This window comes from Oenanthe melanoleuca, unplaced genomic scaffold, assembly GCF_029582105.1.
Source record: "Oenanthe melanoleuca isolate GR-GAL-2019-014 unplaced genomic scaffold, OMel1.0 S001, whole genome shotgun sequence".
In the NCBI taxonomy this organism is placed as follows: domain Eukaryota; kingdom Metazoa; phylum Chordata; class Aves; order Passeriformes; family Muscicapidae; genus Oenanthe; species Oenanthe melanoleuca.
Window position 1 is genome coordinate 8,067,353 of NW_026612650.1, and position 25,615 is coordinate 8,092,967.

General features: G+C 49.8%; 1 protein-coding gene across 1 annotated transcript; it reads right to left on the reverse strand.

Moving 5' to 3' along the window:
• Positions 1–239: 239 nt before the first annotated feature.
• On the reverse strand, positions 240–25,589 carry LOC130266100 (zinc finger protein 850-like). The gene is made up of 3 exons (XM_056515419.1): positions 25,522–25,589; positions 12,571–12,652; positions 240–12,384 (listed from the first exon to the last, which is right to left on the reverse strand). Exons 2-3 carry the CDS (start codon positions 12,623–12,625, stop codon positions 9,698–9,700), a joined length of 2,742 nt encoding a protein of 913 aa, XP_056371394.1. The 5' UTR covers positions 12,626–12,652; positions 25,522–25,589; the 3' UTR covers positions 240–9,697.
• Positions 25,590–25,615: the final 26 nt, after the last annotated feature.

The window sequence follows — 25,615 nt, forward strand, 5'->3', positions numbered from 1 at the left end:
GACCCCGGGCCGGGCACGGAGCGCTGCGGTGCGTGGGGGACAGCTCCTCCAAAAACATGCACACCTGTGGCCACCTGCGCCTCTCCTTTTATTCTCTACAAACCAGGAATACACAATTCAGACAAACTCCATCCCCTTCTCGCTCCATATGGAAATTAGTTTCACGCCTCTTTGCGCATTGTTTCTTTTAGGTTGCTCTGCTGTTTGTCTGGGGGTCTTTGGGATGACCCCTGGGTCTCACAGGCTTCATGCCAGGCTCTTCACTGCCATATTTCGGCACCTAAAATTCCCCCCTCCAATTCCTACTTTGGAACCATGTCACGATCGGCTCAACCCGACCGGGAGTCATGATGGTTCTTTCGACCCCTGGGTGCAAAAGACAAAAGCAAGAGACTCAGGTTTGTTTAGCAGAAAGCAATAATGCAGTTTATTGAGTGCCAAAGAGAGAGAGAGAGAGAGAGAGAGAGAGAGAGAGAGAGAGAGCAAGCGGGTGAGAAAGGATGGGATATAGCTACCAACAGACGGGACGCATCCTCGTGGTCATCCGATGAGACGCATCCTCAATCCGTTGGGGAGAAAGAGATCTCAAAGTCTTTTTAGGAAAGTCACTTTTTTATAGTCCTTTCCTGAAAAGAGTGGCCTCTGGCCAAAAGGTGGGGAGATTTATGGACTATTGTATGCGGAGATCGCAGCTCCATGACGCAGGTGCGGGGACAGGGTGCAATAACCAGTACCCGGCAGTGTACCATGACAAGCACCAGGCACAGCTACAAACTGTCCTTGGCCCGCAAGCCTCCACCTCGGCCAGGCCGGAGCTCCGGTTCAGGGCAAGTGGTGCCATCTCAGGTCCCAGTCTCTGATGATGGTCATGAGGCAGAACAGAGAAAACTTTGGACCAACTCTTACATCACCTCGTGACTCACAGTCATTGGCAAGAGCACTTCCTTCGTGGTGTTGCAAAGTCTTCAGGGCTCGTCTGTGTTGATAGCATATCCCAGAAAACTGAGACAGAAAGTTGGACAGAATACGAAAGTAGAGAAAGATGAGGGAAAGGAAAAAGGAGAGAGAAAACAAAACATATAATGAATTTAACAACAATTTTCAATTTCAATTTCTGATTACAAAAAGATAAATAAACAATTTAAATCAATGTTCAATTTATGATTACAAAAAGGATAAATAAACAATTTGAAGCAATGTTAATAAATTTTCAATTTCAATTTTTGATTTAACAATAACAATTTCTTGGTTAAAGCATAATAAGCAATTTGGATCAATACTTAAAAGAAAATACAACATAATTAAGATAATAACTAGAAATCAATCTGGATCAATATTCATGATGCAATACAACAAAGATAAGCAATTTTAAAACAAGTAATTTTCAAATCAAATAATTAATTTCATTTTAAAATGGAACACAACTAAAATAAGCAATTTTAAAACAAGCAATTTTAGTAAAGTTACAGACACAAAGATTTAAATGCTTTTAGTACTCACTACCTAAATCTTCTATGAAAATACTATCACAAGCAGTTCTAAAGCATGCACACCCATTTCCCATATGCCCCAGTAGTGTTTCAGGAATCTCCTTTGGATAACTTTCAAAGTTACAGTCATACTGTTCTATGTCTAAGCAAATATCTTGAGCTCTGATTGCATTACTTTCACAGATAAAACCTTGTTGTTCCTAGACAATATAAGTTTCCAAATTAATATTTTGTTACTTTTCACCAATTTGACAGACCCATTCTCTATGCTCGAAAGGACAGAGAATAGCTTCATCATGATTTAGCCCTAATGCAGTGATTGGGAAAATTGAATGTATTGAAGCATTACATATGGTCAGGGTAAAGGCTGTGGCTGTGTTTATGCTGGAGTAGTAGTTTCACCAGGATTGGAATTCTTTTTCAAAATCACGGGCATTATCTCAAATTATTCTCCGAATTTTAGTAGGAAAAGTGGTTTCCTCGACTTCTCGTATAATTGAGGCAGCAACTGACTGCATCCACAATTGAGCCTGGATACAGCAGAGAGCTAAAGGAATGTTAGCCAATTTATTCATTAATACTTCTAAATCAATACTATTCAAAATTCCCAATCTTCTTCCCACAACACCAGTTATGTCTCTTGTTTGTTTCTTGAAAGGATCCTGCTTTTGCAGCCAGGTTGTCCACCCCTAGAAAAGGTGAACAAGCTGGCTGAATTACCGAGACATTGTTAAAAGACCATGCTGAATTAAACAATATTTGTTGTTGGCTGGTTTTCCGAATTACCCAAGGTCCAATTTCAAAAATTTTCAGGCTCAGTATAACCTGTGGTTGGGTAGTAGGTATTATAACATTAAGTTCCCCTCCATATTTTGTATTGTTTTTACCACACATAATTTCATAGGAAAATTGTACAACAGTTCAATTTTGATTTTGAATCTTCACAAAATAAAACACGGCTGTAAGGTCCTGTGCCATAACTGTATACAGCTTTGATGAGGGATTCAACAATTAATCTTCATGTTCCGTGGTATTATTCTGTGAAAAGTAAACACAACAGAATCTGCCACAAAGAGGCAGGAGGTTAAAATGATGGAACTATGCAGCATGTTATGCAGACTGGAATTCTGTTAACTTCCCAATCATTTTGCTGCCAAAAAGGGAGCCACTCTGTACCTCCTTTAAACACAGCATAAGAGTCAGTGTAGGTGCAAACAGAGGAGGCACTCTGCACTTCAAGCTGGAAAACACTCCAAACAACCATCAACGCTCCAACCCAAGAGCCACCCCGTCCCCCAGCAATAATTTTTCAGCAGAAGCAATAGTGAACAAAGAATTAGTGAACAAAGATTGTTTGGGGGAAAAAGCAAAGGCTACTTGAATTACTGAGGCAGGTTTGTCGTAACTGCTACCCAAGCTCTCGGTTTCTGTTATTGCCCGATTTTTTACAGTTCCTTTTGTTACTAAGGATTTCTGGGCCACCCCGTCGGGGGGGCAGTCCCAGTAGTGGCTGTCTTCAAAAACTTCACTTCCTGAGAAGGTGTTTGAATTTTCCCTGAGGCAATTTACAAGTTAGGGCTTTCCAAATTGGAGATTATTTCTTGTTGGGTATCCCCCACTACATGTATTTCATCTCCTCCCACAAGGGTATCATCAATATATTGATAAAAAGCCACATTGTCAGGTTTGGGTTTTTGGATTGGACATACAGGGGAGTTTCACAAGCCCTGTATAACCGGTTTAAGCCCTTCTTTGGCACCAGAGGGAAGAGGGTATTGTTTTACATTTACAGGTAATTGCATAGGTGATTTATGGCCAGCAGTGAGTTTTATTTCAAATATAATTTGCAAGCAGGCAGCTTTGTGAATGTTTTCTAGGAGTTGCTCAGGGGTACCAACTAAAGCTACAAGGTCTCTCATTTTCAAGGGGTTAAGCCCTGCTGCCCAATAAACTGCGCACTGAGTTAGGGACCATTAGTTATATTTGACTTCTGTTGTTAAGAAAGTCCCATGTCCCCAGTACCCACTAGCTGCTTCTTCTGATAATTTAGTAGCAGTGTACAGGATTTTTGTAGTGGTTATTTGTGGGTTAAAATTCTCATCATTGATAAAATTGTATTCTGTTTTAACCAAAGATCTCAAGCTAGGGCAGCAATATTCTCCATTATTTTTCATCAGAGTTACTTTCTTTTGAGGATATATTTGATTAGTTTCTTTCTCTTCTGTTTCTTTTGGTAAATCAGCGTGTTTTAAAGTGTTGGTGTGTTCTTGTCTTAGGGCAGCACTTAAAGAATGATTCTTATTTCTTAAAGAATGAATCTTATCTCTCAAAGCATGATTGTCATTCCTTTCTTCATCTAATTGTTTTTGCAAGATTTCCACTAAATTTTGTAGAGAGTTGTCAGGGTCCACACCACATGCGGAGTCCTGATAGGTTCTTTTAGGGATCTCAACGCGCAAAAGACACAGCAAGGGACAAAACCAGTTTACTTTTGCAAAAGCTGCACTTTTATTTAGTGCCAACCAAATGCGATAGAGGGACAGAGAGAGAGAGAGACAGAGAGAGAGAGAGAGAGAGAGAAAAGGGGTTGGGATTATAGCTACCAAGACAGACAGACGATCCTCGTGGAACCAGCCAATAGATGTCTGTTGCCGTCCGGGGAAATCTCGGGGGTCTTTAGTTTGAGGGTGTCTTTTATAGTCTTTTCCAAGGCATCGGGTGACTGGCCAAAAGGTGGGAAGATTTATGGACTATTGTATATGGAGATCGTTGCTCCAAGAAGCAGGTGGAAACAGGATGGTGCGCAAGTGGCCTGCGTAGGAGCAGTGCATCATGGCAAGCTCCAGGCACACCAACAGTCCTTGTGACCAGTTCTGCAGCAAGTAGCCTGCGTAGGAGCAGCGCACCATGACCAGTTCATTGTTCTCACACCACACCATGACCAGTTCATTGTTCTCACACCTGAGGGAGCAGAGCGGCCCTAGTTGGGATGGGCACCACCTGAGAACAGTCTCTTGGCATTCTTCTCTTCCCTGGCCAGCGCCTTTAAACTGCAGTTCTTTAGGCCTCAGGCGAGGGTCATTGGGCAGAAGAAACGAGAGGCTTTTAGATGGACTCTCACATGAGTCAATCTTTGCTCTTTCTTCACTTCTTCGCGTAAAGTGAGTTTCTATAGCTGCCCTAAGACATGCCCCCAAAACTGAGCAGAAAATTGTCTTATTTCTGCCCAGTTTGAATTTTGTTTCATGTTGCAAAGAATGTATCCTATCAATCACATTTTCTAAATTAAACCAGTTACTGTGCACCCAATCTTCTCCCCCTTGGGAGGGTCTGGCATTATACTTAGCTAGCAAAGCTAAAAATGCAGCTTTATCTTTAGTATTATGATTCTCAGTCATTTTGAAAGAAGGAAAGTAAAGCCACTCAAGGGAGATCAGCACTTAATTACACACACAGCTTCTGCTGTCTACAAGCCCCTTATTTCAGGGAGGGTAGACACACAGCCTGCGCGATACCCCCTCCTAACTTCTTAGGAAAGGTTAGTACACATGCACACACACCCTACGCAGTTTCCCCCCATATTTTCAGGAAAGGCAGACACACAACCTGCACAGGATTTTCCCCCTCTAATTTTTACGAAAAGTCAGTTCATATATACACAGTAATAGATTAGAGTTACACACGCACTCCTCAGCCTGCGCAGTATTCTCCCTAACTCAGGGAGGTCAGTACACATTCAAACACAGTAATAAAGAACAGGAAAAGCGCAGTTCTGCCTTATGCACAAAGAGATCTTTTGTGAATTTCTGAAGACAGAATCCTCAAACAAGTGTAGGGATGCTTTTCACCTAGGTGTGTGCAGTTTGCGGGAAATCTGAAATGCCCCCCTTGCTTTCTAGTCTGGCTCACCCCTGTCGAGGTGGCCAGCTAGGCGCGGCTGGAGCAAGACCTCCTTCCCCTGTTACAGACTACACACAACCAGCAACCCTTCTGTCTCTCAGAAACCCTTCTGACTGTCCGTGACACCAATTTATGTCATGATCCGCTCAACCCAAGTGGGAGTCGTGATGGTTCATTTGACCCCAGGGTGCAAAAGACAAAAGGCAAGAGACTCAGGTTTGTTTAGCAGAAAGCAATAATGCAGTTTATTGAGTGCCAAAGGGAGAGAGAGGGTGAGAGAGAGAAAGAGAGAGATGGGATATAGCTACCAACAGACGGGATGCATCCTCGTGGCCATCTGACGAGATGAGACGTGTCCTCAATGCATTGGGGAGAAAGAGATCTCAAAGTCTTTTTAGGAAAGTCACTTTTTATAGTCCTTTTCCGAAGCAAGTGACGTCTGACCAAAAGGTGGGGAGATTTATGGACTATTGTATGTGGAGATCGTAGCCCCATGATGCAGGTGCGGGGACAGGGTGCAATAACCAGTACCCTGCAGCGCACCATGACAAGCACCAGGCACAGCTACAAACATTCCTTGGCCTGCAAGCCTCCACCTCGGCCAGGCCAGAGCTCCGATTCAGGGCAAGTGGTGCAATCTCAGGTCCCAGTCTCTGATGATGGTCGTGAGGCAGATCAGAGAAAACTTTGGACCGACTCTTACAAACCAAAATTCCCAAATATTCCCTATGGATGTCTCACAGATTTCCTATAGAGAACCCAATCTTCCCATGTTGGGACCGATGTTTCTCTATAAAGATCCCAAAAACTCCCTATAGGATACAAATTCCATTTGAGGACCCCAATATTGCAAAAATTCTCAACACAAACGTAAAAATTCCCATGTTTCAACTAAAAAAAAAAAAAAAAAAAAAAACATTTCCGGTGGAGACCCCATAATTCTCAAAATTCTCAATATAGGCCCAAAAATTCCCTACAAACCCTACAAAATTCCCTTTAATTACCCCACAAGTTCCTTATGGGGACCCCAAAATTCCCAAGAGAACTCCAACTTCCCTTTAAGGACACCAAAATTCTCAATAGGAACTGTAAAATTCCCTTTTAGAGACCCCAAGAATTCCCTGTACAGAGCCCAAAATACCCAGAAATTCCCTTTAAGAACCTCAAAATTTCCCAATAGAGACCATGAGACACCCCTGGACCCTCTATAGGTTCCGGAAGGCCCCTGTGGATCCCCTTTAGACCTCCCAGATCGCCTTTAGGGACCCCCCAGACCCCCGAGATCCCCTCTACACAAGCCCAAATCCTCTATAGAGACCCTAAGACCCCCGCAGTCCCCTACAGATCCCCTACAGATCTCCTATAGATCCCCTACGGATCCCCTATAGATTCCCTATGGATCCCCTACAGATCCTCTAGAGATCCCCTGTAGATCCCCCCAGCCCCACCGCAGCTCTTGGACACTCTGGAGCTGGGCTGGGGGACCAGGAGCAAACATGGCGGCACACAAGAGGCATAACGGGTGTTCTGAGCATGCTCAGAGAGAACCGGCCAGGAGATGGACAGGGCTTAGAGGGGAAAGGGGCGGGGCGAACACGAGGGCTCCATCCGAATGAAAGGTGAGGGGTTAATGATTGACAGGGGCTGGGAATAGAAATGGGTGGGGCCAAAAAATGGGCAGAAACTGAGGGGAAAGGGGCGGGGCCAGAAAAGGGCGGGAACTGTGAGGGGAAAGAACTGGGCCAAAAGGCTGCATGGTCCTAAAGGGGCCTGGTTTGGCCTAAAATCACCTCAAAAAGGCACAAATTCAGCCTAATTCCAGCAGGGTTGGCCTAAAATCAGCCAAAGCAGTCTCAAATCCACACAAAGAGGTCTAAAATCATCCAAATGGGCCTATCATTGTCCAAAGGGTCCTAAAATCCAGCCTAAAACACTTCAACTTGGTATAAAATCACAAAAATGTGCCCAAAGGATTTGGGACTGAGACCGAGACCGGCACACAAACCAGCAACAGCACCATTTCTGAGGCTGAAATCAGAATGGAGACTGAGACCAAGACGGGGAACAAAATCAACAGAACCAGAACTGAGACCAGCACCGCTCCAGAACTGGAACAAAGACTGGGACTGAGACCAACACCAATACTGGGACCGGCACCAGGAAAGCTCCAGAGCTGCTCTGGGACTGGGACCAGCATCGGGAGAACTCCAGGACTGAGACTGAGGGCAGCACCAAAACCAGCACCAAGACTGATACTGGCACCACAACCGAGACTGGCACCAATATGGGACCGGCCTGAGAGTGAGATTGGCACTGGGAGCATGCCAGGACCAAGACCAGAACCAGTACCAGCACTGGATCTGGGACAGCTCTAAAACCGAGACCAAGACCAACATTGAGTCCAAGACTGACAACAGAACCGGTACCGACACCGAGACTGGCACCACTGTCGGACCCAGACTGAGACCAGCACTGTGGAAGTTGAGACAGAGAGTGCTGTGGATTTAATTGACATTTGCAGTTTGATAAGCAGGATGCCCTGGCAAGAACAAACAGAGCTTTGACGATTACAAGAAGATTGGATCAAGACTGGCGACAGGAAAGAAGATTGAACTAAATAAGTAGAAATGGAAAGTTTGTCCGGATGATGTTTAACTGAAGAATATAGTAAACGTTACTGCCTTCCTAAAAATGGTGTATAAGCAAATGTAGCTCACAATAAATTTGGATTCTGATCATGAGCCCATAGTTTCTCTCTCTCTCTCATTAACATTGATAAAATGGCCCAGGACTGGAACCAAGACCAAGACTGGGAACAGAACTGACACCAGAACCGAAACCAGCACTGGCACTGGAACTGAGACCGAGCCCAAACTGGCCCCAGAACTGGCACTGGGACCAAGATGGAGACCAAGACAGACACTAGAGCCGGACAAGGGAGAACTCCGGGACTGAGACTGAGAGTGGCACCAGAACCAACACCGAGACTGGCGCAACTATAAGACCCACTGGGACTGAGACCAGCACCGCTCTGGGATCGAGATACTGACCAACACCAGGACCAGAATGAGCAGAGGGAGCACTCGGAGACTGCTCCAAGACTGAGATCGACACTGGGATCAGAACCGAAACCGAGGCTGACACCAGGAGTGCTCCGAGACTGAGAGTGAGAGTTAGGCTGGCACCAGGACAGGGATCAGCATGAGGATCACACTGCGAGCACTCTGGGACCTCCACATTAACTCTGGGGACTTCTGGCTGTGCCCCCGTGCAGGACTGAGATGGACCCCTGCGTGGGACGGGACCCCCTGGTTCGCATCGTTCTGGTGCAGCCATTCCAGTCCATAAGGTCCCAGACTGTACAATCCCAGTCTGCATGGTCCTGATCCATCTGGTCCCAGTCGTGCAGTCCCAGTCTGGAGGATCCCAGTCCATGTCATCCCAGCCCCCATGATCCCAGTCTGCATGGTCCTGCATGGCTCACACTGCCAGGCTCTGGAATTCCTGTTCCCAGGCAGGAAAAGATGTTCCTGCCCTTCAAGGAAAAGCTCTTCAGAAGGGGCCAAAAGCCAAATGCAGCAAGATCTTACAGGGACATTTCACTGCCAGTCTTCAGAACTTCACCCATGGCTGTTGCAGCTCCTTCAATGGGAATTGAATCAGGGCAGGGTCTTTGGTGGGAGCTGCCCTGGGTCAAGGGAGACCCTGAGAGAGAAACAGAGCAGGCAGAGAGAGGCAGGAGAGAAAGGATGTCACAAACACAATCAGCTGAGAAGGTGCCACAGAAAACAGAACTGGAACTGACTGAAAGAGAATGGGACAGAAATCAGGAATTGTCAAAGTTTTATTTACTATCAAATATATCAACCCCAGGCAGCCCCACACAATCTCGATCCCACCGCTCCAAATTTGGATCCCACATCTCCCAATCTCCTTCCAACTCCTTCTCACCTGGTGGCTGAGAAATCCAGTAAGGTTTGTGTGGGATTGAGTTTTTTTTAGGAGGGAACAAGGTACTTTGAAGTTGGATTCTGCCCTTTTGAGTCAAAATTGAGGTTTTTTCAGTAGGATTTGAGTGGTTTTGAGATGACAGATTGATCCATCTTGGCGTTTGGAGAACAAAGAGATGGAGAAGAGACAGAAACGAAGGCCAAAACAAAAGGATAACAAGACAGGTATCTTCCCAACATGGATCCCAGGGAATGGGGGTCACCAGGGCTCTGCCCAGAGTGGGTCCTGCAGTTGGGGATGGAGTTGGAGCAGCGCATGAAGCTCTTCCCACACTCGGGGCACTTGCAGGGCTTCCCTTACCGGTGCCTCCGTTGGTGTTGGGTCAAGGTTGAGCTCTGGGAGAAGCTCTTCCCACACTCCTCACACTCGTAGGGCCTCTCCCCAGTGTGGATCCTCTGATGGCGGATCAGGTGGGAGCTCCGGCTGAAGTTCATCCCACAGTCCCCACACTTGTGGGGCCTCTCCCCCGTATGGATGCGCTGGTGGCTGATGAGATTGTACTTTTTCCTGAAGCCTTTCCCACAGTCAGGACACTCGTAGGGCCTCTCCTCCGTGTGTGTCTGGTAATGCTCGATGAGCTTGGAGCTGGTGAGAAACCTCTTCCCACACTTAGAACATTCGTAGGGCCTCTCCCCAGTATGGATGCGCTGGTGGCTGATGAGATTGTACTTTTTCCTGAAGCCCTTCTCACAGTCAGGACACTTGTAGGGCCTCTCCTCCGTGTGTGTCTGGTAGTGTTCGAGGAGCTTGGAGCTGGTGAGAAACCTCTTCCCACACTTAGAACACTCGTAGGGCCTTTCCCCGGTGTGGATCCTCTGGTGGATGATCAGGCTGGAGCTATTCCTGAAGCTCATCCCACACTCCTCACACACGTATGGCCTCTCCCCAGTGTGCATCCTTTGGTGAAGGATTAGGTTGGAACGGTGCCTGAAGCCCTTCCCACAGTCCCCACATTTGTATGGCCTCTCCCCCGTGTGGATCCTTTGGTGGCAGATCAGGTTGGAGCTCTGCCGAAAGCTCATCCCACACTCCTCACACTTGTAGGGCCTCTCTCCAGTGTGGATTCTTTCGTGAAGGATTCGGTTGGAACTCTGACTGAAGCCCTTCCCACAGACCCCACACCTGTATGGCCTTTCCACAGTGTGGATCCTCTGATGGCGGATCAATTGGGCATGCTCAATGAAACCCTTCCCACACTCCTCACACTCGTGGGGCTTTTCCCCGACATGGATGCGCCGGTGGCGGATGAGGTGGGAGTTTTCCCTGAAGCCCTTCCCACAGTCAGGACACACGTAGGGCCTTTCCCCAGTGTGGATCCTCTGATGGCGGATCAGGCTGGAGCTCTGGCTGAAGCTCATCCCACACTCCTCACACTCGTGGGGCTTTTCCCCGGTGTGGATGTGCCGGTGTCTGGTGAGGGTGCCATTTTGCCTGAATCCCTTCCCGCAGTCGGGGCAGCGGAAGGGCTTCTCGTCTGTGTGCGTGCGCTGGTGCTGGAGGAGATTGCCTCTGGTCTGAAACCACTTCCCACACTCCCCACACTCATAGGGCCTCTCCCCAGTGTGGATGCGCTGGTGGCTGATGAGATTGTACTTTTTCCTGAAGCCCTTCTCGCAGTCAGGACACTTGTAGGGCCTCTCCTCCGTGTGTGTCTGGTAGTGTTCGAGGAGCTTGGAGCTGGTGAGAAACCTCTTCCCACACTTAGAACACTCGTAGGGCCTTTCCCCAGTGTGGATCCTCTGATGGCGGATCAATTGGACATGCTCAATGAAGCCCTTCCCACACTCCTCACACTCGTGGGGCTTTTCCCCAGTATGGATGCATCGGTGTCTGGTGAGGGTGCCATTTTGCCTGAATCCCTTCCCGCAGTCGGGGCAGCGGAAGGGCTTCTCATCTGTGTGCGTGCGCTGGTGCTGGAGGAGATTGCCTCTGGTCTGAAACCTCTTCCCACACTCCCCACACTCATAGGGCCTCTCCCCAGTATGGATGCGCTGGTGGCTGATGAGATTGTACTTTTTCCTGAAGCCCTTCTCGCAGTCAGGACACTCGTAGGGCCTCTCCTCCGTGTGTGTCTGGTAGTGTTCGAGGAGCTTGGAGCTGGTGAGAAACCTCTTCCCACACTTAGAACACTCGTAGGGCCTTTCCCCAGTGTGGATCCTCTGGTGGATGATCAATTGAGTATGTTCAATGAAGCCCTTCCCACACTCCCCACACTCGTAGGGCCTTTCCCCAGTGTGGATCCTCTGGTGGATGATCAGGCTGGAGCTCTTCCTGAAGCTCCTCCCACACTCCTCACACACATATGGCCTCTCCCCAGTGTGCATCCTTTGGTGAAGGATTAGGTTGGAACGGTGCCTGAAGCCCTTCCCACAGTCCCCACATTTGTATGGCCTCTCCCCTGTGTGGATTCTTTCGTGAAGGATTCGGTTGGAACTCTGACTGAAGCCCTTCCCACAGACCCCACATTTGTATGGCCTTTCCCCAGTGTGGATGCGCTGGTGTCTGGTGAGGGCGCCATTTTCCCTGAAGCCCTTCCCGCAGTCAGGGCAGCGGAAGGGCTTCTCGTCTGTGTGCGTGCGCTGGTGCTGGAGGAGATTGCCTCTGGTCTGAAACCTCTTCCCACACTCCCCACACTCATAGGGCCTCTCCCCAGTGTGGATCCTCTGGTGGGTGATCAGTCTGGACCTCCATCTGAAGTTCATCCCACACTCTGAGCACTTGTGGGGCTTCTCCTCATCAAGAAGCTGCTCATGGACCACCAGGTCCGAGCTCTGGCTCCATCTCCGGCCGCCTGCCCGGCCCAGGCTGGGTCTTTCCTCCTCAGATCCCCACGATCTCTGTTTGCAGCCCCTCCTGGTGTGGGATCTCCGCGGCTTTTCCTCCTGGATGGATTCTTGCACTGTGGAACCGCTACAAATGGCCTCTTCCACCAGGTTCTGCCACGGGGATTTGTCCTCCCTGCTCTCCGTGCTCAGCTCCTTGTCTGGGTGAGGAAGGACAAGGAGAGGATGGGATTTGCCTCCGTGCCAGAGGGAAGGGAAAGGAGATCCCCCCAGCGTGTGCCCAGCAGGAAGGCATTGGCAGCAGGACTGTCCTGCAGCCGGAGGATGTGCTGGGCTGGGAGATGGAACAGGACAGAGGGTAAAAGGGGCACTGACTTCCTCCTCACCTGTCTGGGGCTCCTGGGCCATCTTCCTCTTCCTCGCAGCCTCCTCCTCCTCCATCAGGCCAAGGCTTGGCAATGGGAAATTCTGGTTTGGTGAAAAACAAGGGATGAGTGCGTTGTGTTGGGGGTTCCTCCTGCCCAAGTCCATCTCTAGAAGTCCCCAGGCTGGGGTCCATCAAAACCTCCCAAACACCAACATTCAGCCCTGAAAATGCATCCTAGGACTTCCTGGGAATGGTCCCTCCCCTTTGGTGTTTGGGGGTTCCCCCTCTTCCACATGCTGGGGGTAACGCCCCATCTACTTGGTGCCCGTCCTCCCCAGGCTGCTGGGATTCCCAGCAATCCGAAAAGCTCCTCCCTCTTCCCTCTCCCGATTTACGGATGCTGGGGGATTTTGGGGTCCGGGGGTCCCTTCTCCCCTTATTCTCTACTTTGGGGTGCTGGGGGTCCAAGGAGTCTCCCCTGCCCCTCTCCAGGTTGTTGAGGGTCCCGCCAATGGCGGCACTCCCCCCTCTCTGGGCTCCCCACTTTGGGGTCCTGGGGGACACAGGGCTCTGCTCCTCCAGGCTGCCTCTGTCAGCAGCCGCCACCGGGACTCCCAGTGTCCCCCCAAGGGGCATTGTCTGCTCAGCTTTGCAGTTCTGCATTCTCCAAACATTCCCCATCCCTAAAAAGAATTAACAAGCCATGCAGAGGCAATGGGACTATTCCAGGGGCAACAGGGATAAAACTGGGGGCAAGTGAACCACACTGAGCTAAATGAGAGTGCCTGGGAATGACTACGAGATTTTTAGGACAACTGGGATATACTGGAATGTCTGAGACCATAGGGGTGGTGACTGGGACCTAACTGGGAGCAAGTGGAAATCGGCTGCGGAAAAAACTGGGACCATGCTGTGCAACTGGGGTTGACTGCGACTGGGGCCCTGCTGGCAGAGACAGGACTCATACTGGATTCATACTGAGATAGTACTGGAAGTGACTGGGACTGTGCTAGGGGCAGGTGGGAGGACTGATATAATGAAAGTGTCTGTAACCATAATGGGACGGGAAACACACTGGGAACAGTTGTGACCATGCAGGGGCTACTGGAGAGTCAGTAGGTGATACAATTATATACTGGGGGAAACTGGGCATGACTGGGACCATGCTGGGAGGGACTGGGATCATCCATGGTGTGACTGGGACTATGCTAGGGGCAACTGGGATCACACTGGGAGGAACTGGGAGGAACTGGAACCAGGCTCAGAAGGACGGTAACCATACTGCATTATACTGTCAGAGCCTTGAACCTTGAACTGCACTGAGGGTGACTGGGAGAGGCTGTGAGCAAATGGGATCAGTCTGGAAGCAGCAGAGGACAACTGGGATATACTGGGACAGATTGAAACCACAGTGAGAGGAAATGGGAGCAACTGGAACCACACTGGATGATAATGGGAGCAGCTGTGCCCATGTCAGAATGATACCGGGATCCAACTCGAACTGGCTGGGATCATGCTGGGAGTGACTGGAATAGTAAAGGCAATATCTGAGAATGACTGGGATCACACTGCAATCACTGGGAGTGAAGGAATACTTCTGGCCATGACTGGAACCATTCTGCAAGTGCCTGGGAGCAACTGGGCCCATATTGGGAAGAAAATGTGGACACATTGGGAGCAACTGGGATCAACTGGAAGGTACAGGAATCATGCTAAGAGCACTGAGGCCATAACAGGGATCATACTGGGAAGAACTGGGAGTATGGGACACTGACAGAAACTGGGATCAGGCTGGAGACAACTGGGAATAACTGGGAAAGACTGGCATCATTCTGAGCTAACTGGAACCTTACTGGGGAAACTGGGATATAATGAGAGTGTCTGTAACCTTACTGGGGGGACGGGAATCACACTGGGGGCAACTGGGAGATAGTGGGACAATGCTGAGAGAGACTGGGACTATTCTAGAGATCATCCTGGGAGGAACTGGGAACAACTGGAACGATGCTGGCAGCAACTGGGATCATCCTGGGATGACAGGCAGAGTAGCTGGGTCCATGCTGGGTGAGACTGGGATCACAGTGAGGGTGACTGGAATCATACTGGGATGGACTGGGAATGGCTGTGAACTACTGGAATCATGCTGAAAGCAAGTGGGAAGAAGTGAGAGGGACTTGCAGCATGCTGAGGGTGACTGGGATATACTGGGAGAGACAGGGAGTCACAGGGATTATACTGGAGGCTACTGGGGTCATGCTGGTATTGACTGGGAGCAACTGGGATCACACTGGGGGCCACTGGAATCAGGCTGTGAGTGACTACAATCAGCCTGCAAGTGACTGGGATCATAATGGGATCATACTGGGAGTTGGATTAGAGTGTGTGTGATTGGACCCCAACTGGGGGTCCTTAGGAGCTATCAGGGCCATGCTGGGAGGAACTGGGAGGAACTGAGATAAAACTGGGGGCAAGGGAACCATGCTGAGGTAACTGGGAGTGCCTGGAAATGACTATGAGATGGTTAAGGGCAACTGGGATACACTGGGAGTGTCTGAGACCATAGGGAAGGTGACTGGGACATAACAGGGTGCAACTGGGAATGTACTGGTGGGAAAACTAGGACCATTAAGGGGCAACTCGGGCAGAGTGTGAGTGACTGGGGCCCTGCTAGCCGAGACTGGTATCATACTGAACTCATACTGGGATAGTACTGGGAGTGACTGAGACTATGCTAGGGCAGCTGGGAAAACTGGGAACAAACTGGACTGAACTGCTGTTGGAAAAGGTATCCATTTAAAAGCTTTTCTATAAGTTTAATCAAGGTGTTTTGTTTGCCTTTGTCCTAAACGACTTGTAATTTTATGTCCAGGTCATTGCTGCACTAGGTGGGGTCAGATGAACTCAACACATCAACACACTGGGAGCAGCTGGAATGCTCAAGGGCCATCAGCGGCCATTAACAGAACATCAGTGGCCACCCAGGAACATGCACCCCAGACTCTGCCTCTGGCACATCTGCAGACATCTCCTGTAAAAAGACTTAATAAAAAAATGAGGGAATGAAGATCTAATTAACATCAGAAGGGGAGAAATCCGATGCAAAAGGAGACCAAATATTAGTAACTGAATATTTGCAACTGGAGACCAAAGAACATTGATCCAATTCTTTTCTATGACTGTATAAAAGAACTGGAAAATTTACTACAAACGGAGGGTCATGGGATGATTCTCTCTGCACACGTGGGTTATGTGTAGATGAGATGATTTCTGTGGTACATCCTGGCCACAACATCCTGCACAGATAATTAAGTAATGCCTTGACTTTCTAAATTTTATATTGTGGTTGGAGGTTTTTGGTTTTTTTTTTTCTCAGTTTCAGTGACCTTGGGAGGAGCTGGGAGCAACTAGGACCGTGCTGGGGGAAATTCCTTCATAATAGGGAATGGCTGGGAGTGCCCGGGCTCATGCTGGGAGTGCCGAGGAAACTGGAAGCACACGCGGGGAGCAACTGGGCTCATGCTGGGAGCAGCCACTGGCGGCACCGGGAGCCCCGAAGCCCTTTCCCGGCCATGCCGCCCCTCCAGCCCCAGCACCCCCCGCCGGGGTCCCGGCAATGCCAGGGGTCCCCCCCTCTCGGGCTCCCCGCTTTGCCCTTCTGGGGCTCTCCTGTGTCTGCGCTCCCGCTCAGGGAAGCCGCGCCTCTCCCGGGGCTCCCCAAAACCGCTGTCCCCCCGCCGATCCCGCCGCTCCCGCGCGCTCCCCACGTGGCCCCGGCAGAGCTCGCAGGGCCCGGCCCGGGAAGCCCAACCCCCACCGCGGGGAGACCCGCATCCCCCCGCCCCCCAACGGGGCTCTGCCCGCACCCACCGGGACCCCCAAAAACACCTCCCGGGGACCCCCCGATGTACCCCCAAGGGCTATCTGCGGCTCTGGAGCCCGGCAAGATCCAAACATCCCCCCCAAAAATCCCCAAACTCAGGGACTCCCCCGGGATATTTGCGGCGAGCTCCCCCTCCCCGGGCACCTGCGGGATGGGGGGCGATGGCCTGAAATCAGCCAAATGGGTTTGAAATCTAACCAAAGTGTCTCAATCTGCCAAAACTGGTTGAAAATTCTCCTGGTTTATGACAAATTAGGGGAAGAATCTCCAAGAGGAGCCCCCTAAGAAACAAACTCTCAAAACTCCTCCCCCTTCCCCCACCGGGTTCGGGAAGGATTTGCACAGAGGAAAAGTGGAAAAAAATTGTTTATTAAGCAAACACACAGAAAAACACTCCCCAAGACAAGAAAAATACAGCCACGGGTGATGCAGAAACTTCACCCGTCCGAGTGGATGTACAGCCTCAGCTGGTGCTGGGGAGGGCAGAAAATGCGTATTTCTTGTCACAAAGAGACGTCCGGGGGTTGCTTGATGTTCAGGTGGTTTTCCTAGCCAATCAGGAAAAATAAAGCAAAGCAAAAATGGATGGGGGGTGGGAGGGGGGGGGGAAGCACGCAAGCAGCAGAGCAACTACCAAGCCAAGCTGAGCCGAGCAGGGGGCAGAGCGAGGGGGTGGCTTGCCAGCAGGCACAGGGCAGTGGCTCGCCCCTGGGGGAGGCACGCTGCCTGGCTAGACAAAACAAACCTTCCAGGCATGAGCAACACACGATTTGGGGATACAGAGCCCTGCAACGTCACCCCAGGACATTCCACCCCTTATCTCTGTATCGTGAACAGGATGAAAAACTTCATTGAAAAACACAAAAAAACTTTCATTTCACTTAGTCCATCAACACTTACACATTTCCTCTCATTTTACTTCCTCAGTCCTTCAGCACTTAGATATTTCCTTCTGTCTCACCCCACAATCAGATCTCCCTGAGGTACACATTGCGTTGTTCCATCTTCCTGCATTATCCACCATGTACAACCTGGTCCTTGGGCAAAGACAATCCCACAAATGGGTTTGCCTGTACTCGAGGCAGGATTAACCCATACTGCCTTCCCTAACAAACCTCTAACATGGGCCACTGGGACTTTATCTCCATCCACTATATTATGGGAGTCAGACAGGGCAGGACCTGCTCGTTTGGTGGAACCTCTTGTGTTAACTAACCAGGTAGCCTTTGCTAAATGTTGTTCCCAGTTTTTGAAAGACCGCCCACCCAATGCCTTCAAGGTGGTTTTCAGTAATCCATTGTACCTCTCCACTTTACCTGCAGCTGGTGCATGGTAAGGGATCTGGTACACCCCTTCAGTACTGTGTTCCCTAGCCCAAGTGTTAATGATGTTGTTCTAAAATGAGTCCCATTGTCTGATTCGATCCTCTCAGGAGTACCATGCCTCCAAAGGACCTGCTTCTCCAGGCCCAGGATGGTGTTGTGGGCTGTAGCATGGGACACAGGGTAGGTTTCCAACCATCTCATGGTGGCTTCCACCATGGTCAGCACATAGCGCTTGCTTTGGCAGGTCTGAGGCAGTGTGATGTAGTCAATCTGCCAGGCCTCTTCGTACTTATACTTGGACCATCGCCCCCCATACCAGAGGGGCTTCACCCGCTTGGCCTGCTTGATAGCAGCACGTCTCACAGTCATGGATAACCTGGGAAATACTGTCCATGGTTAGATCCAGTCCTCGGTCTCGTGCCCACTTATAGGTGGCGTCTCTACCCCGATGACCTGAGGCATCGTTAGCCCATCATGCTAGGAACAACTCTCCCTTGTACTCCCAATCAAGGTCTATATTTGACACCCCTATCATTGCAGCCTGATCTACCTGCTGATTATTTTGCTACTCTTCATTGGCTCTACTTCTGGGGATGTGGGCATCTACATGGCAAACTTTCACAGGCAGTTTCTCTAGCCGAGTAGTGATGTCCTTCCACTCTTCAGCAGCCCAAATTGGTTTTCCTCTGCGCTGCCAGTTCGCCACTTTCCATCTCTTCAACCATCCCCACAGAGCATTGGCTACCATCCAGGAATCAGTGTACAAATAGAATTTCAGCCATTTCTCTCTTTCTGCGATGTGTGAGGCCAGTTGAATAGCTTTAAGTTCAACAAATTGATTTGATCTGCCCTCTCCTTCAGTGGCCTCTGCGACTCATCGTGTGGGGCTCCATACAGCTGCTTTCCACCTCCGATTCATCCGTACAATGCAACAGGAACCGTCGGTGAATAAAGCATAACGTGCTTCCTCTGCTGCTAGCTGGTTGTATGGCGGAGCTTCCTCAGTCCATGTCACTGGTTCTTGTTCCTCATCTGTGACACTAAAACTTTCACCTTCTGGTCAGTTTGTAATTATTTCCAAAATCCAAGGGCGATTTAGTTTTCCAATCCAGGCGCACTGAGTGATGAGGGCTATCCACTTGCTCCATGTGGCACTGGTGGCATGGTGGGTTGAGGGAACCTTTCCACTGAACATCCACCCTTGTATATACCCTGGTATATACAATACCACCCTGGTAGTTGGGGTGCCAGGAGGAGTTGTGCTTCCGTACCAATCACTTCTGAAGCAGCTTTGACTCAGTTGCAGGCGGCCAAGATTTCCTTCTCCGTTGGGGTGTAGTTGCCTTCAGACCCTCTGTAACTTCTGCTCCAGAATCCCAGGGGTCGGCCTTGGGTCTCAGCAGGCACCTTCTGCCACAGGCTCCAGGATAGACCATGCTTCCCAGCTGCAGAGTAAAATACATTCTTCACATCTGGACCCGTCCTGACTGAGCCAAGGGCCACTGCATGAACGATCTCCTATTTGATCTGGGCGAAGGTTTGCTGTTGTTCAGGGCCCCAGTAGAAATTGTTCTTCTTGCGAGCGACCTGGTAGAGAGGACTCACAAACTGGCTGTACTCAGGGATGTGCATTCTCCAAAAGCCTATGGCACCTAGGAAAGTTTGTGTCTCCTTCTTGTTAGTAGGTGGGGACATAGCTGTAATTTTGTTAATGACATCAGAAGGAATCTGACGCCGTCCATCTTGCCACTTCACTCCCAGGAACTGGATCTCACGAGCAGGTCCCTTAACTTTACTCTTCTTAATGGCGAAGCTGCCTTCCAGGAGGATTTGAATGATTTTTTCTCCTTTCTCAAACACTTCTGCTGCTGTGTTTCCCCATACGATGATGTCATCAATATATTGTAAATGTTCTGCAGCCTCACCCTTTTCCAGTGCAGCCTGGATCAGTCCATGACAGATGGTGGGACTGTGCTTCCACCCCTGGGGCAGTTGGTTCCAGGTATACTGTACACCCCTCCATGTAAAGGCAAATTGAGGCCTATACTCTGCTGCCAAAGGAATGGAGAAAAACACATTGGCAATGTCAATGGTGGCATACCACCTTGCTGCCTTGGACTCTAACTCATACTGCAGCTCCAGCATGTCCGGCACGGCAGCGCTCAGCGGTGGAGTCACTTCATTCAATGCACAATAGTCCACAGTCAGTCTCCATTCTCCATCAGATTTGCACACAGGCCAGATGGGGCTGTTGAAGGGTGAGTGGGTTTTGCTGACCACCCCTTGGCTCTCCAGCTCTCGGATCATCTTGTGGATGGGGATCACAGCATCTTGAGTTGTCCTAAATTGCCAGCGATGTACTATTGAAGTGGCAATTGGTACTCGTTGCTCTTCTCCTTTCCGCAGTCCTACTGTAATTGGATTCTTGGACAGTCCAGGCAAGGTGTTCAATTGCCGGATGTGCTCTGCCATCACAGCTGCTATTCCAAATGCCCACCTGAGTCCCTTTGGGTCCTTAAAATACCAGCTTCGAATGCAATCTATGCCCAAAATGCATGGGGCCTCTGGACCAGTTACAATAAGGTGTCTTTTCCATTCCTTTCCAGTTAAACTCACTTCAGCTTCTACCAGGGTGAAGTCCTGCAATCTACCTGTCACACCAGCAATAGAAACAGATTACACCCCCACGCATCTTGATGGAATTATTGTACATTGTGCACCTGTGTCAACTAAAGCTTTATACTTCTGTGGTTTCAATGTGCCAGGCCATCGAATCCAAATAGTCCAAAAGACATGATTCTCCCTCGCCTCACCCTGGCTAGAGGCAGGGCCCCTCTAAGCCTGTTTATCCTTCTTTCCTGGGGCATACATCTTAGAGGTTCCTTCAAAAGGGTCAGACATGTCATTATCACTGTCATATTTGGCACTTTGGATACGGGAAACAGGAGCGGCTCTCCTTTTGGTGGAACTTCCTCTTTCAGTCTTGCCTTCCCTCAAATCCCTCACCCGTTGTGCCAGAGCAGCCGTAGGCTTTCCATCCCACCTCCTCATGTTCTCTCCAGAATCCTGCAAGAAAAACCACAACTCAGCTCGGGGAGTGTACCTCCTCTCCCCATCGGGGGAACGTCGACATTGGGTACCAGGGTTTCTAATCTGTACAGCTGAGATTTGGAGAAGGTCCTCCTTAATCTCCTTCCTGAGCCTCTTATGATTCTCCTCTATCTTATCTTCTAAGTTTTGCAAGCGTGTTTCCACAAATGCGATTCTGGATGGGTTGGGCCATGTACAGGATCCTCATAGACCCGAAGCTTCTTGGCCATATCAAGCACAGTCTAATATACCTCATCCCACTTCATTATTGCTAGGGCAGAAGTGTATTCAGGTGGCTCCAGTCGCACAAATTTCCTCCACATCACAGGTGTACATGGTACAAGGTCCGGATTCTTAGTTGTTATATCATCTGAGAAAATAATCTCTGCCACTGCCATTTCCCTCAGGCATTGGAACCCTTGCTCTATATTCTTCCATCACGTCTGCTGCATATATAAATCATCTTACACATAGATATCTTTGTGCCACACTATCCAGGACCCGTGCCCAGAGGCTGTGAGGGTTAGTCCCCCTCATCATTCTTGTTCGATGACCGGATCATGTGACAGGGATCCCACGTCTCACTTCCGTGCCATCCAGAATGGTAGCCTCACCTGCTGCATCCCAAAGCTGGACCAGCCAACTAATTATGGATTCATCAGGTCATCTCGTATAATCCTTCCTTAGACCACGAAGGTCCTTCAAGGAAAAGGACTCAATATTGGTCTCTGATCTTGCACCGGTCGCTTTAACTCCGGGTTTTAATCAGGAGGTGTTGAGGGTCCTTCTCCTGCATCATCATCATCATCCTCCACTGGTCGATCAGTCTTAGCCGTGCGATTTCCACTCCTCATGCGGGTAGCCACAACCATTGGTTGAGGCTTACTGTCTAATTGCGCCCCTGTCCTTGAGCCTGGGGTCTTGGCTACAGCCTGAGTGACTGGGATAGTAGCTACTTTATCTCCCTGTTCCCTTTCCTCTGTTTGTGGTCTCACAGTATCTAACAGGGTACGATAAGCATACGCCAGGGCCCAGCTCACTGCAGTGATCTTTTTTTCCTTGGGGTTATCATGGCACTTTTCTTTCAAATATTTTACCACCTCAGCTGGGTTCTGAATTTCTCCTGTGGAAAGTCCCAAACTATAGGATCAGAAAATTCCTTTAAAATTTGGCCCAGGTCCTGCCATTTCCCACACCACTCAGAACTCCTCACACTTTGCTTTGCTCCTAAGTCAGGAGTTGCACCAGCACCTCTAGAAATCTCAGCCCTGATTTTATATAAACTGCAAACCATGTAAAGGAAGCTTACAAAATTAAACTTCAGAAAGATGATCTCTTTAATATTCAGGGAGAACTGCAGATTTTCTAATAAAGATGTAAAAAATTCAGAGGAGACAAAGGAAAACAAAGGCTGGAAAGCCTCCTCCCCTGCTTCTCCTCTAAAAAACTGAGTGCATGAACCAGCCATGAACCAGACATTCCTGGAACTGATTCCAGCATCTTTATAAACCTTCTAAAAGCCATTGCAATCAAGCCCACCCGATAAATATTCTAGTCAGTGTCCCTCTAGTACAAAAGCAACAAACAAGAGACAATACTGGAGCTATTTCCGGATAGGAAAATAACCCCAGTGACCAGAGAGGTATTAAGACCTCAAAAAACCCTAATAACCAAAACCACATTCCAGCCTCCATCCCAAAAGACATTATAAATCTATACCAATACTATACAGTTACAGAGTAATAAAGCTTTTTTCACTCTCTCATGCCCCTGACGTTAGGGCGCCAATGAAATTTGTCCTGGTTTATGACAAATTAGGGGAAGAATCTCCAAGAGGAGCCCCCTAAGAAACAAACTCTCAAAACTCCTCCCCCTTCCCCCACCGGGTTCGGGAAGGATTTGCACAGAGGAAAAGTGGAAAAAAATTGTTTATTAAGCAAACACACAGAAAAACACTCCCCAAGACAAGAAAAATACAGCCACGGGTGATGCAGAAACTTCACCCGTCCGAGTGGATGTACAGCCTCAGCTGGTGCTGGGGAGGGCAGAAAATGCGTATTTCTTGTCACAAAGAGACGTCCGGGGGTTGCTTGATGTTCAGGTGGTTTTCCTAGCCAATCAGGAAAAATAAAGCAAAGCAAAAATGGATGGGGGGTGGGAGGTGGGGGGGAAGCACGCAAGCAGCAGAGCAACTACCAAGCCAAGCTGAGCCGAGCAGGGGGCAGAGCGAGGGGGTGGCTTGCCAGCAGGCACAGGGCAGCGGCTCGCCCCTGGGGGAGGCACGCTGCCTGGCTAGACAAAACAAACCCTCCAGGCATGAGCAACACACGATTTGGGGATACAGAGCCCTGCAACGTCACCCCAGGACAAAATCCACACAAGGTGCCTAAAATCACCTTTAAATCTTTTAAATGTGTGTAAAATCACCCTGACTGTGCCTGGTTTTGCCAAAAATCACAAAAATGTGCCTAAAATCACCCTAGAACCACCTCATTTCTGCTAAAATCACCCAAATGGACCTAAACAGAAACTGACCTGAACCCCCCCCAAAGACAGCCAAAATCACCCTGAATTCAGAGCCCTGGGTCTCATAGGCTTCATGCCAGCTGCTCACTGCCATATTTTTGCACTCAAAATTCTCACCCAGAAATGCCCACATTTGGACCCTGAATTCCCAAATATTCCCTAAGGTGATCCCAAAAATTTCCTCTAGGCAACCTAAACTTCCCATGTTTGGACCCACGTTTGCCTATGGAGACCACAAAAATTCCTTATAGGTTCCTCCAAAATTCCATTTGAGGTCCCCAAAATCTCAAAAATTCCCAAAAGAAACCTAAAAATTCCCATGTTTGTACACAAAATTTAAAAAAAAACTTCCTGGTGTAGACCCCATAATTCTCTCAGAGTGCCTTTAGGGAAAACCCAGTGCCCCAAAATCCCCTATCACCCTTAAATTCCCTACAGACAAGCTCAAATCTTCTATAGAGACCCTCAGCCCCCCCCAGTCCCCGACAGATCCCCTATAGATCCCCTATAGACTACCCAGTGCCCCCCAAATACCCTATACACAAGCACAAATTCATTATACAAAACCCCAGAAACCTCCAGGGCGGTAAAGCCCCCTCCAGTCCCCTATATATCCCCTATAGATCCCCTACAGAGCCCCTATAGATCCCCCCCAGCCCCACCGCAGCTCTCGGACACGCTGAAGCGGGGCCGGGGACTAGGTGGAAAGACGGCGGCGCTGAGGAGACACTTCCGGGTGTTCTGAGCATGCTCAGAGGGAACTGGCCAGGAGATAGGCAGGGCTTAGAGGGGAATGGGGTGGAGCGAACACAAGGGCTAGGGTGGAATGAAGGGGGTAGAGGTTAATGATTGACAGGGGCTGATCAGATAAGTGGGCGGGGAAATAAATGGACACACACCGAGGGGAAAGGGGCGGGGTCAGAAAAGGGCGGGAACTGTGAGGGGAACGGAGCGTGGCCAGAGGGCCACACTGCCCTAAAAGGGCCTGGTTAGGCCTCAAATCACTCAAAAGCCTCTCAAATGCAGCCTAGATGCCGCAGGTTTGGCCAAAAATCAGCCAAACGCACCTCAAATCCACACAAAGGGGTCTAAAATCATCCAAATTGGCCTAACGTTGTCCAAAAGGAGCCTAAAATCCAGTCTAAAATCACAGTTTGATATAAAAATCTGCCAAATGCGCCTAAAATGTTTGCAGCCAAGACCAAGACGAGCACCAGGACCGGGACCAGCACCAATACTGAGACCGACACCAGAACGGAGACTGAGACCGGGACTAGGAACAGAACCGACACCAGAACCGAGACCAGCACCGCTCCAGAACTGGGACTAAGACTGGGCCAGCGACTGCGACTGAAACCAGCCCCAGAATTTGTACTGGGACCAAGACTGAGACCAGCACCCAACACTGGGACGGGCACCAGGAGAGCTCCAGGACTGCTCTGGGACTGGGATCGGCACCGGGAGAACTCCGGGACTGAGACTGAGAGCGGCACCGGAACCAGCACCGAGACTGGCACTGGGAGCACTCTGGGATCCACACCGGCACCGGTACCAGCACTGGGACTGGAACCACTACGAGACCGAGACCGAGACTGAAACCAGAACCGGCACAGGCACCGCTATAGGACCGAGAATGAGATCGAGACCAGCACAGCTCTGGCACTGGGATTCAGACCAGGACCAGAATCAGCAGCAGGAGCACACCCGGACTCCTCCAAACTGAGCCTGAGACCGGGACCAGGACGGAGACCGACACCAGGAGCGCTGTGGGACCTCCTCATTCACTGCGGGGAGTTTTGGCTGCGCCCCCACACGGGACTGGGCAGGACTGGGAGGGACTCTGGGTGGGGCGGGAGCGTCTCGGTTCGCATCGTTCTGGTGCAGCCACCCCGGTCCATATGGTCCCAGTTTGTACAATTCCAGTCCGTGTGATCCCAGTTTGTACAATCCCAGGCCGTGTGATCCCAGTTTGTACAATCCCAGTCCGTATGGCCCTGCCTGTCACCTAAAAACCTCTCAGATATCTGGGAACTGGAATTCCAGACCCTGGCAGTGTCAGCCATCCAGGACCACCCAGCCTGGTATGCAGACACCCGCCCAGTCCCTCCCAGTCCCGTCCGGCGGCGCGGCCGAAACTCCCCGGACTTACTACGGAGGTTCTTAGTTCCGATCCCGGAGTGATCCCGGCGTCGGTCCCGGTCTCAGTTTGGAGCAGTCCTGGAGCGCTCCCGGTGCTGATTCCG